The 12,864-nt window shown below is 32.4% G+C and overlaps 2 protein-coding genes across 2 annotated transcripts; both read left to right on the plus strand.

The window, feature by feature from the left end:
* Positions 1 to 621: 621 nt before the first annotated feature.
* Positions 622 to 2,949, plus strand: LOC131612007 (uncharacterized). The gene is made up of 4 exons (XM_058883823.1): positions 622 to 796; positions 992 to 1,120; positions 1,223 to 1,393; positions 2,733 to 2,949. Exons 1-4 carry the CDS (start codon positions 719 to 721, stop codon positions 2,808 to 2,810), a joined length of 456 nt encoding a protein of 151 aa, XP_058739806.1. The 5' UTR covers positions 622 to 718; the 3' UTR covers positions 2,811 to 2,949.
* Positions 2,950 to 10,000: 7,051 nt separating this feature from the next.
* On the plus strand, positions 10,001 to 12,328 carry LOC131612008 (uncharacterized). Its single transcript, XM_058883824.1, has 4 exons — positions 10,001 to 10,175; positions 10,371 to 10,499; positions 10,602 to 10,772; positions 12,112 to 12,328. Exons 1-4 carry the CDS (start codon positions 10,098 to 10,100, stop codon positions 12,187 to 12,189), a joined length of 456 nt encoding a protein of 151 aa, XP_058739807.1. The 5' UTR covers positions 10,001 to 10,097; the 3' UTR covers positions 12,190 to 12,328.
* Positions 12,329 to 12,864: the final 536 nt, after the last annotated feature.

Raw genomic sequence — 12,864 nt, forward strand, 5'->3', positions numbered from 1 at the left:
TTCTCCAATAGTCTCTTGTATTAGAAAGAAAAATGTTAAGGTGAACGAACAAGGAGGGTGTCATTTGGATGGCGGTAATACGGGGGTTTGTGGAATTTGAGAAACGATATCATCTTTAATAGCATGAAGTGTATCGTTAACAATCTCATCTAGAACATTAAATTGAAGGCGTGAAAATGATCTTTCATAGGAGAAATTTCTTACACCAAGTGTAATTTCAATAAATTTTGCAAAAACACATTATTTTATTTGAACTAGGTTTTAGTTGGTTAGAAATTTCTCTAACTTTGAGTGTTGTACTCGTCTTTTGCAAGCAAGTTGTACTCGTCCTTTGAGTGTTTGTGTTTTGATTTTGACTGATACTTTAATTATTTTTAGCTGTAAAAAAATGTTAAATAGTAAATCTTATATAAAAAAACAAAAGGATAATTATTTTCATGTTTATAGTCATGAAAAGCATAGGGTCAATTGTGCATTCCACTAGTGAAAAAACATAATCTGTTGTAAGGAATATTTAGGTAGCCGTCAAGCAAACAAACAAGAGAGCATACATTACAATAATAATTTTGTGTAAGTTTACTAGCCAATATGCTCATTATATATTATATTATATATTATATAGAAAAAGAAAAACCTCCAAAGCCACCACATGTGAAACCAAAGGGAAAGAAACCCAAAACCAAGTAAACAGAAGCTATAAAAAGGAGAATAACTAAGCATGGATTCAAAGGATCAAAGAAGATTGGCTCTCCAACACACGTTTCAACAACTTCGAGAAGTCACAAACTCTAGTGCTGTAATTAATATTGGTTTATATATCTCATGTGTGTGAATATTTTGTGTGTGTTAGAAAGATATTAATCAAAACTATAATTTGTTAATTCATTATACTCAAATTAATGAAGAGATTATGCTTTTGTTTCTTCAACTATGATTGTTATTTTTTTTATCATTTTGCAAAATTAATGAAGTTAAAATGGGTAATTTTCAGATAAACAAAGCCTCAATTATTGTTGATGCCTCCAAATATATACAAGAATTGAAGCAAAAAGTTGAGGGACTGAACTCTGAGTTAGGAATTGTTGAGTCCTCTTCCTCTCAAATGGATGAGCTACCTATGGTAGTTATATTATTGTTGCATGTATTTATAAGAGTACTATAACATAGTTCATTATTGGTGCATGTATTTTCATTCTCTAATTATTATTTTTATTTTTTGAAGGTGAGTGTGGAAACCCTAGAAAAGGGTTTCTTAATTAATGTGCTTTTAGAGAAGAATAAACCTGGAATGCTGGTGTCAATACTGGAAGCTTTTGAAGATTTGGGACTTGATGTGCTTGATGCTAGGGTTTCTTGTGAAGACACTTTCCAACTAGAAGCTGTGGGAGGAGATGTAAGACAATTTATATCATATTTTTATTTTATAAGCAAATTTAGTTAGATAGTAATACAACTGTCCTCAAAACTTTTTTCAATAATAAAGTTTTAATTACATATACTTTGAATTTAGATAAGAGGGTGGATTAATCCATAAAATTGAAGAAAATAAATTAAATATCCTTTCTTTTCTATAAGTAAACCAAAGACCATGACAAACTTTAAGTTGATCAACCATTTCTATAGGATTAGTCACTACCCATTAACAAGTATGTTAGTAACCTCTAAGAATTGGTCCGTTGGTGAAGATCGAAATATGATTTTAAATTACGGTTATCCGGTTGTAGGTGTTGTGAGTATGGTTATTGTGATTGTTGCGATGTGCATTGCGGCAATCACAATGTGAATTTTGAATAAAAGGTGTTTGAAATACACCGTTGAAAACACTTATGTTAAAGATTTTTCTTTACAACAGAACTAAGTTGAGTTTTGGAAATCTGAAATTGAGTTTTGATGAAAATATTTAAAAATAACTTGTTCGAAATTCTCTGATGCAATTTCTATAATGTGTGGTTGGACACGTAATTTTAAATTACACTACTATAATTACGGCTCAATCCTGTTACAAATACTACCGCATCAGTAATATTGTGGTCATAAATACAGTTGCAAAATGCAGGATAAAACCACGGTCAAAATTAATATTCTATGAAGTGATTTTTGTTTATATTTAAGGAAGAGAGTAAATAGAAAACCACTCCTAGAAGTGACTTTGATAGATAGCATACAATTATATTGTATAAGTTTGATTTCATTTTCACGTTTGAAAGCTAAATAATTAAAGTTAAAGGAGTTACTATATCAAAAGAAATGTATACGTACTATCTTTTCATGAGTGAATTTATGTAATCATTTCAATCTCTATTTAGTAGAACTCAGTTCCACAATAGTTTGAAATGTATGAGTTTCACCCAATAAAATAAATGAGAGATGTTAAATATAGTGCATTTTTTTGTCAGAGTACCCTCAGAATCTAAAGTCACGTGTTTACTCGATAAGGGAGAAATTTTAAAAAGAAGAAAAAATATAAAACTAGTTTCTAATCATGTATAAAATTTTGGTGTCAAGAAGAAAAAACATATAAACTTTTTTGTTTTCTTGGTATTTTCTAAGGAGACAAAACACCTATTATTAAATCATTCGGAATAATTTCAATCTAAGTCCTTGTTAAGTAAACAAGCCAACAAAAGAAAGAGCTTGTTGTCTAAAGCTGTTATATGTTGATAAATAAAATATATATGATGAGGCCAATAAGTTTCCTCTCTCTAAATCATGTGAATATATACATTATGCAGAGTCACAAGGACGACAGTATCAACGCGCAAGTGGTGAAACAAGCAGTGTTGCAAGCAATCAAGAACACGGACGACTAATCAAAACAATGCTTACTAATAAATCCAGTGCACTCTTTTGTCTTGTTTTATAAGCTTCAAATTTGCACATATATTTCCAAATCAAACAATTTGTGATTCATTCATGTTATGCCAAAACCTCAATGGCCCTTATTATCAACTTCTTCTTGGATTGTTTGGAAAAAGAATGAATGGACACACATTTTCCAAGTTGATATAAATATATATAGTAACATTTTGGCTTGCAGTGTTGGTGGGGAAGACAGTAGACAGTAACTATTCTTTTCCGGAAAATATTGGTAGAAAATTTGTTTGTTGTCATTATATATGCATGAGTTTGTTTAGGATTCAGATCCAAAACAGTTTAGCTATCTACATTCCTAAACCCTAATTCCTTTGAAGGAATAAGTTTTGTGATTGAAGTTTTACACTCGCAATGGACAATAGTGGTGGTCTTCTTTCGATCTAGTGTAGTTTGAAGAGAGGTCATTTCATTATTACAAAAGGCATTAAACAACGGTTGGGAAAGATATATAACCACACAGGACCAGGCGTTATTATGTAGCGTATGGTTGTATATGTGGTACTTACAATCATGGTCTAGAGACCGTTGTTGATTTTTGTAGAAAGCGCGCGCCATATCACAATGAATCCAACCGTTGTGATATAACTAAAGGTTACAGGTTCGATTCTCAGCATCAACATTTTATAATTTAAATTATTCTGGTCACCATTCAATATACAATCACGGTTAGGTTTTATAAACGTTGCCAAAACTTCCTCTGTTTTAAATATGCAATTCTCTGCTTCTCAAATTCTTCCCATTTTTTATCATGTAACTATTATAACCATATCAGAGAACTTACAACAACCCGTATTTTTGTTAACCATGCATAAAAAACAGCTAACATTGTGCATTAAAAGGCAAAATTAATATTTACATCAAACACAATATGTTTAAGTCAAAAGTAATATTCACATCATCATATACAGAAAATAAATCATTAGCACGTCTCAATAAATCAAATCATAGGACCCTTAAGCACATTATGAATATATGCCCAACGTTTACAAAGATCGACAAAGTCCTCAACGGGGAATAGAGTTACATCGTTAAACATCTACATATGAAAGAGCAAAAAAGAAAATATCACGCATGATAATAATTCAATAGTCAACTTATATATTAATATATGTAAACATATTATGACATATATATCTTATCCCATGAATCAACAATGCCGGCAAGGACAATGTTTAACATGTATTTCATGACATAATACCCACACTCGTATTTCTTGAATTGTTTTCTCGTCTACAAATGAATGTAACCACACATGAATGTAACCACACATGAATATAACCACACATGAATGTAAATGAAAGAAACGGGTAATCGGACCACTTACTTTAGGAGAGATCCATGAGGACTTTCTTCTAACATTTTTCATCATATTCACTTGCTCCACAACACTGTACATTGAATATGAATTAAACATATTACATGCTAAACTACATACAATGTCAAAGAAAATGAATGTAACATACATTTACGAATTAATTATTTCTTTCATTTTCTTGTCGAGTGGTTCATGAGCATCTATATTATTAGTATTTGCTAAAACAAAACTAAATATATAATACATAAACATCAATTAAAAAATACGTACGAACAGAGAAATGGTACGAAGTAACATTCTTTTCCTCCCTCATTTAACCGTTTTTTCAAATAATCTTGAATTTCTCTTGGTTGATTATACGTCCATCGAATAAAAAACGAATCCAGGATTCCATAAATACTCTATTTATTTAACTCTATACAAATACGGTGAATGTACCTAAATGGTTAAATAAAATGAATAAATTAATTGAGGAAATACAAAAAATGATAATGTTCTATAATGACATGTATATTCAACTATATACTTACGTGCACCAAACTTGCAATATCCCTACGTTCAGCACTTATATCCACCGAAAAAATCTCTTACATCTTCAGGACTGTAATAGAATAACTCCACATATGGACAATGTTCTAGCGCAAGAGGTTGTGTATCATTTATCACCGCAACGTTCAAGTATAACATGGTGATTTCATTTGAGCTAGGGTCCAATAACTCATTGCGGTTAGCTGGAGTGGGAAAGGGGCTGAACAATTACTTTCTTTTGTAGAAGCACGATGTACAACACTTCTACTTAGAGTTTGATCATAATCATAATATTCAGTTAGAACAAAAATAAGCACAATATATATCACATTTTTTATAAAACACTAAATTCTCAAGTAAAGCACATACCGAATATAACTCTTGAAACTTTTCCATATTTTTCTCCCTTTTTCCCTCTCCTCATCTAACATCCTCATCTGTTCTTCTAATTGCTTCTCAAAATTTTCAATCTTTTGTTTTTGTGCATTCAATTCCGAGCTTTCGGTACTTTTTTTAGACCCAAAGAATAACTTCAAGCTGACACCTTCTCCCACACCACGGACACGCCCATCATTCTCATCTGTTCCGATTGCTTCTAGTAATATGTCATGTCGTGCTTCTAGAACAAATTCGCCTTTATGAGCTGCCTCAACCAACTCATCCTACACAACATGAGCAACTAACGTATATTGTTACCAGCGCATTTAAATAACAAATAACATAAGCAAAATAAATCATACTTACAATTTTCTCTGCAACTACTATTGTCGTCTCAGAGGTGTACTCTCCATTTGGTCTTAATTGAGCCCTCTTCCATTTCTCATGTATTGACGATGGGGATGGAAGCGATCATCTCTTGTTTGTGGTTATTTTTCAAGCATGATTCTTTTCTCAAGTTTCCTCCAACCCCCACGAGACAATCTACGGGGGTACATGTTCTTTGCCTTGTTACGTATTCCTACTTCGCTTTAAAGCTATTATTAACATAGTGAAATATATATATATATATATATATATATATATATATATATATATATATATATATATATATATATACATGTACATATGATTAGTGTTAACTCATTAGCATAACATTATCGCTTAAATAAGACTAGTACCAACCTTGAAATCCTCAAAATGAAGTATCTTCGCAAACTTCTTCCATTGCTTCTTTGATATAAAACTATATCTTTTCCGTGAAAGATAAAGACCGATCTTAGGCTTCCTAATATAGTCAGCCGTGAGCTGTGACTTAAATCCCCTCCAACGAGTACCAGCATAAGAGATCCACATTTTTTCAACTTTGAGTCATCGGTAAACTCAAAAGTCAACTACATTTAAATCAATGTATTAGAAATTATAGATAGTGATATCTAATATATGAAAATTATAGTATGTAATACCTTAATGTCTGTCCATATGCTTTATTTGAATTCCTCATCCACTTGTTTCCAATCATCTATCAATATACTTATTTTGCTCTGTCCAAGTGAATGAGTGAAAAACGCTTAGAAAGGGGGGATTGAATAAGGGATCTTTCTCAAAAATGGTAGATAAGAATAAATAACACAATTATTTTTATCCTGGTTCGTTGTTAACTAAACTACTCCAGTCCACCCCTGACAAGGTGATTTACCTCAACTGAGGATTTAATCCACTAATCAAACTAATTACAATGGTTCTCCACTTAGATACCCTCTAAGTCTTCTAGAGTCTACAGCTCACAACTTGATCACTCTAGGAAATCCTTTTACAATTAATGTAAAATAAATATTACAAGAGTTTAATTTGCTTCTAAGAAAACTGTAATCACCGAGTGATATTTCTCTTAAATTCTAGTTCGTAACACTCACTAAAATATTACAAAGTTGTGAGGTTGAAGATGAAGTTCTTCTTTGCTTTTCTTTGATTTCAATTTGATAGCGTTTTGGTATTTTTGCGCAAGAGTGTTATGGCTGCTTCTGAATCAGAACTTCTATTTATAGGCGCTGGAGGAAATGCGACCGTTGGGAGCATTTAATGCTTTGCATGAATAGTACACTGCTGCATTTAATGTTTCACACTTTTGTCAACTACCTCGAGCCATGCTTTCACGGCTTTTACTGACTTTGTCGTTTGCAGATTCTAACGTTCCTTTTGTTAGTCAGAGATTTGACGTTATAGCCTTTTCTTCTTGTACTTTCTTCTGGACTCAGAATATGTAGAATAGACGTTTGAATATCAGAGTCTTCAGCTTTGGTGCAGATGCAACTTCTGTCTTCAGAATTTGAAGTGCTTTGAGCGTGATACCATCAGATCTTCAGAGTTTTCCTTCTGAATGCCATCTTTTGATGCTTTCCAGATCATGTTCTGATTCTGCAGGACCATCTTTTGATGTCTTGCCAGACCATGTTCTGATGAAGCCATCCAGAACTTCTGGGTCAGTGCTTCTGAACGCTGATTTGTGCATACTCTTTTATACTTTTCCTGAAATGGAAAACGTGAATAATTAGAGTACCACATTCTCTTATACAAAATTCATATATAATGTTATCATCAAAACTAAGAATATTGATCAGAACATTTCTTGTTCTAACACCAAGGAACGCAACATAACTCTTAAAAGTAGAGTAATGTTCACAATCAACTACTATATAGACCGAATCCAATTCGATCAGAGTTTTTTCACTTGATGAGTTGCGGACTGATGTGAATTAGGGCATCATTGTGACACCTCTTTGTGATCTTTTTGATTGAGTGTCATCTTTTTGAGTTTCATTCGCACAACACTCATATGTTTGATGTTCTTCGCTAGTATCTGATAAAGAACTCAACAAGGTCGACATCTACGTTCAAAAACAACAACAACATGAACAATAAGAACATAAACAACCACAACTTAAACAACAACAACATAAACAATGGAATATGAAGTTTAATGTAGATGCAAGGGGAATATATTTACGTACCCTAAATGTGATGACTAAGTAAATGATGTTGGTGTTGGTGTTGGTGTAAGTTTCCTTCCTTGCGGCAACGACGGTGTTGTTGTTGTTGTCTTCCTTCTCGACGGTGACAACTTGGTTGGTGTACTCTTCTTTCTCGACGTCACGATCGTGATGGTCTTTTCAACCTTGAAGATGATGACAAAAATGAAAAATACACAGTGAAGAATTGATACTGAAGAGACAAGCTAGGGTGAACGATGGTGTTTTGGTTAAAGTCGTGTATTGTTTCACAGTATTGAACGTTAGGTTTTAGGGTTGAAATCATGTATTATTTCGTCTAATTTCTTTTTTCAATGGAAAAAAGGATACTGAAGAGACAATCTAACTAAGAGTGTATAATATTATAAAGATACCACCACGGCCAAAACAATAAACCGTTATGATATATTAGTTTCATAGTGAAATTTCATAAAGAAGCGCCAGTGTTTAATTTACAATTAAAAATTTTAAATAAAAAAACAAACTATATCACAATGGTGGAACAAACCAACGGTAGTTATAAATCTTTAAATATTTTTATTTAAAAATAAATAAAAAAGACAAGGCGCGCCTTAATATTAATGGAATAATATATATGATGGCGTTGAGGTTCGAACCTATGAAATCTTGATGATTTCACCAAGGTTGGCTCATCAACTGTTGTTATATACAATTAATATGAAATCAAAAAACAAAAATAATATGGGAGCGCCTTAGTTTAGAGATGTTATCACGGTGTAGGGAAGAACTGTGGTGACCATGGCGTTGTTGTTTACGCGCTTTGTAGTAGTGCTTTTTCCTTCTCGGATCCTGAATTTCTTGGTGTTTGTTTGGAGTTGGATATATCTAAGCGGGTTTGTATTATGGAAATATCTATTCTAAGTCATCCTTTTCGGATAAAATAAGTATGCAGATTGGCCTTTGTCTACGTAAGTCCAAACTTGGAGGAGACATCTGGTCTGTTTTAGGTGAATTTAATTTTGTAATCATGATTTCTAGAATAATCTTCTCTAATTCGGCTTGGTGGAATGATTTGGTGAAACTGAAATTTTCTTTATTGGATCCTATGTTTGTTGGTAATTCGAAATTTGAGTTAGGAAGCGAGAAGTCCATTCTATTTTGGGAGGCCAAATGGTCAGGGGACTCTTGTTTGAGGGACATATTTCTAGGGTTGTGTGCCATAAGTTATTTGAAGGAAATAGAGGTGAGAGGTATGAGAAGCTGGGAAGAGGATTCTTGGGTGTGGGATGATCTCGGCCTTAGAATCGGTTTGGGTTTGGATGCTGTGATTTTGGAGCAGAAGCTGCTGTTATGTTTAGTTGTCCCTGTCAAGGAACACTTGGACAGGGTGGTTTGTAGGCTGGATTTCGACATGGGATATTCTACGAAAACATGGTATGATTTGGTGGCCCAGAGGCGTGAATCGGCTGTTGCCGATGAAGGGTATTCGAAAGTAGGGTTTCGTACAACATCAGAGCTTTTGCTTGGAGGTGTTTCTTGAATAGGATTTCGACGAAAGATCTTCTTCTCCTAAGAGATATTGATATTCCTTTATCTGATTATAAATGTATGTTTTGTTTGATGGAGGAGGAATCTTTAGTTCATCTTCTCTGTGTCCCATTTCGGTGGCGATGTGGAAAAAATTGAAATATGGATTGGGTTGAAAGTGGAACCTGAAGTGATTATATGGAAAATTTTCTCCAATAGTCTCTTGTATTAGAAAGAAAAATGTTAAGGTGAACGAACAAGGAGGGTGTCATTTGGATGGCGGTAATACGGGGGTTTGTGGAATTTGAGAAACGATATCATCTTTAATAGCATGAAGTGTATCGTTAACAATCTCATCTAGAACATTAAATTGAAGGCGTGAAAATGATCTTTCATAGGAGAAATTTCTTACACCAAGTGTAATTTCAATAAATTTTGCAAAAACACATTATTTTATTTGAACTAGGTTTTAGTTGGTTAGAAATTTCTCTAACTTTGAGTGTTGTACTCGTCTTTTGCAAGCAAGTTGTACTCGTCCTTTGAGTGTTTGTGTTTTGATTTTGACTGATACTTTAATTATTTTTAGCTGTAAAAAAATATTAAATAGTAAATCTTATATAAAAAAACAAAAGGATAATTATTTTCATGTTTATAGTCATGAAAAGCATAGGGTCAATTGTGCATTCCACTAGTGAAAAAACATAATCTGTTGTAAGGAATATTTAGGTAGCCGTCAAGCAAACAAACAAGAGAGCATACATTACAATAATAATTTTGTGTAAGTTTACTAGCCAATATGCTCATTATATATTATATTATATATTATATAGAAAAAGAAAAACCTCCAAAGCCACCACATGTGAAACCAAAGGGAAAGAAACCCAAAACCAAGTAAACAGAAGCTATAAAAAGGAGAATAACTAAGCATGGATTCAAAGGATCAAAGAAGATTGGCTCTCCAACACACGTTTCAACAACTTCGAGAAGTCACAAACTCTAGTGCTGTAATTAATATTGGTTTATATATCTCATGTGTGTGAATATTTTGTGTGTGTTAGAAAGATATTAATCAAAACTATAATTTGTTAATTCATTATACTCAAATTAATGAAGAGATTATGCTTTTGTTTCTTCAACTATGATTGTTATTTTTTTTATCATTTTGCAAAATTAATGAAGTTAAAATGGGTAATTTTCAGATAAACAAAGCCTCAATTATTGTTGATGCCTCCAAATATATACAAGAATTGAAGCAAAAAGTTGAGGGACTGAACTCTGAGTTAGGAATTGTTGAGTCCTCTTCCTCTCAAATGGATGAGCTACCTATGGTAGTTATATTATTGTTGCATGTATTTATAAGAGTACTATAACATAGTTCATTATTGGTGCATGTATTTTCATTCTCTAATTATTATTTTTATTTTTTGAAGGTGAGTGTGGAAACCCTAGAAAAGGGTTTCTTAATTAATGTGCTTTTAGAGAAGAATAAACCTGGAATGCTGGTGTCAATACTGGAAGCTTTTGAAGATTTGGGACTTGATGTGCTTGATGCTAGGGTTTCTTGTGAAGACACTTTCCAACTAGAAGCTGTGGGAGGAGATGTAAGACAATTTATATCATATTTTTATTTTATAAGCAAATTTAGTTAGATAGTAATACAACTGTCCTCAAAACTTTTTTCAATAATAAAGTTTTAATTACATATACTTTGAATTTAGATAAGAGGGTGGATTAATCCATAAAATTGAAGAAAATAAATTAAATATCCTTTCTTTTCTATAAGTAAACCAAAGACCATGACAAACTTTAAGTTGATCAACCATTTCTATAGGATTAGTCACTACCCATTAACAAGTATGTTAGTAACCTCTAAGAATTGGTCCGTTGGTGAAGATCGAAATATGATTTTAAATTACGGTTATCCGGTTGTAGGTGTTGTGAGTATGGTTATTGTGATTGTTGCGATGTGCATTGCGGCAATCACAATGTGAATTTTGAATAAAAGGTGTTTGAAATACACCGTTGAAAACACTTATGTTAAAGATTTTTCTTTACAACAGAACTAAGTTGAGTTTTGGAAATCTGAAATTGAGTTTTGATGAAAATATTTAAAAATAACTTGTTCGAAATTCTCTGATGCAATTTCTATAATGTGTGGTTGGACACGTAATTTTAAATTACACTACTATAATTACGGCTCAATCCTGTTACAAATACTACCGCATCAGTAATATTGTGGTCATAAATACAGTTGCAAAATGCAGGATAAAACCACGGTCAAAATTAATATTCTATGAAGTGATTTTTGTTTATATTTAAGGAAGAGAGTAAATAGAAAACCACTCCTAGAAGTGACTTTGATAGATAGCATACAATTATATTGTATAAGTTTGATTTCATTTTCACGTTTGAAAGCTAAATAATTAAAGTTAAAGGAGTTACTATATCAAAAGAAATGTATACGTACTATCTTTTCATGAGTGAATTTATGTAATCATTTCAATCTCTATTTAGTAGAACTCAGTTCCACAATAGTTTGAAATGTATGAGTTTCACCCAATAAAATAAATGAGAGATGTTAAATATAGTGCATTTTTTTGTCAGAGTACCCTCAGAATCTAAAGTCACGTGTTTACTCGATAAGGGAGAAATTTTAAAAAGAAGAAAAAATATAAAACTAGTTTCTAATCATGTATAAAATTTTGGTGTCAAGAAGAAAAAACATATAAACTTTTTTGTTTTCTTGGTATTTTCTAAGGAGACAAAACACCTATTATTAAATCATTCGGAATAATTTCAATCTAAGTCCTTGTTAAGTAAACAAGCCAACAAAAGAAAGAGCTTGTTGTCTAAAGCTGTTATATGTTGATAAATAAAATATATATGATGAGGCCAATAAGTTTCCTCTCTCTAAATCATGTGAATATATACATTATGCAGAGTCACAAGGACGACAGTATCAACGCGCAAGTGGTGAAACAAGCAGTGTTGCAAGCAATCAAGAACACGGACGACTAATCAAAACAATGCTTACTAATAAATCCAGTGCACTCTTTTGTCTTGTTTTATAAGCTTCAAATTTGCACATATATTTCCAAATCAAACAATTTGTGATTCATTCATGTTATGCCAAAACCTCAATGGCCCTTATTATCAACTTCTTCTTGGATTGTTTGGAAAAAGAATGAATGGACACACATTTTCCAAGTTGATATAAATATATATAGTAACATTTTGGATTGCAGTGTTGGTGGGGAAGACAGTAGACAGTAACTATTCTTTTCCGGAAAATATTGGTAGAAAATTTGTTTGTTGTCATTATATATGCATGAGTTTGTTTAGGATTCAGATCCAAAACAGTTTAGCTATCTACATTCCTAAACCCTAATTCCTTTGAAGGAATAAGTTTTGTGATTGAAGTTTTACACTCGCAATGGACAATAGTGGTGGTCTTCTTTCGATCTAGTGTAGTTTGAAGAGAGGTCATTTCATTATTACAAAAGGCATTAAACAACGGTTGGGAAAGATATATAACCACACAGGACCAGGCGTTATTATGTAGCGTATGGTTGTATATGTGGTACTTACAATCATGGTCTAGAGACCGTTGTTGATTTTTGTAGAAAGCGCGCGCCATATCACAATGAATCCAACCGTTGTGATATAACTAAAGGTTACAGGTTCGATTCTCAG

This window comes from Vicia villosa, linkage group LG6 (assembly GCF_029867415.1).
Source record: "Vicia villosa cultivar HV-30 ecotype Madison, WI linkage group LG6, Vvil1.0, whole genome shotgun sequence".
Lineage (NCBI taxonomy): Eukaryota > Viridiplantae > Streptophyta > Magnoliopsida > Fabales > Fabaceae > Vicia > Vicia villosa.

What these genes read in the sequence shown, in the direction of transcription:
- LOC131612007 (XM_058883823.1), top strand. Translation starts at nt 719, where the DNA reads ATGGATTCAAAGGATCAAAGAAGATTGGCTCTCCAACACACGTTTCAA. An exon ending in AAATGGATGAGCTACCTATG is followed by an intron (nt 1,121 to 1,222) that starts GTAGTTATATTA and finishes TATTTTTTGAAG; the next exon opens with GTGAGTGTGGAAACCCTAGA. An exon ending in TAGAAGCTGTGGGAGGAGAT is followed by an intron (nt 1,394 to 2,732) that starts GTAAGACAATTT and finishes TACATTATGCAG; the next exon opens with AGTCACAAGGACGACAGTAT.
- LOC131612008 (XM_058883824.1), top strand. Translation starts at nt 10,098, where the DNA reads ATGGATTCAAAGGATCAAAGAAGATTGGCTCTCCAACACACGTTTCAA. An exon ending in AAGTCACAAACTCTAGTGCT is followed by an intron (nt 10,176 to 10,370) that starts GTAATTAATATT and finishes GGTAATTTTCAG; the next exon opens with ATAAACAAAGCCTCAATTAT. An exon ending in TAGAAGCTGTGGGAGGAGAT is followed by an intron (nt 10,773 to 12,111) that starts GTAAGACAATTT and finishes TACATTATGCAG; the next exon opens with AGTCACAAGGACGACAGTAT.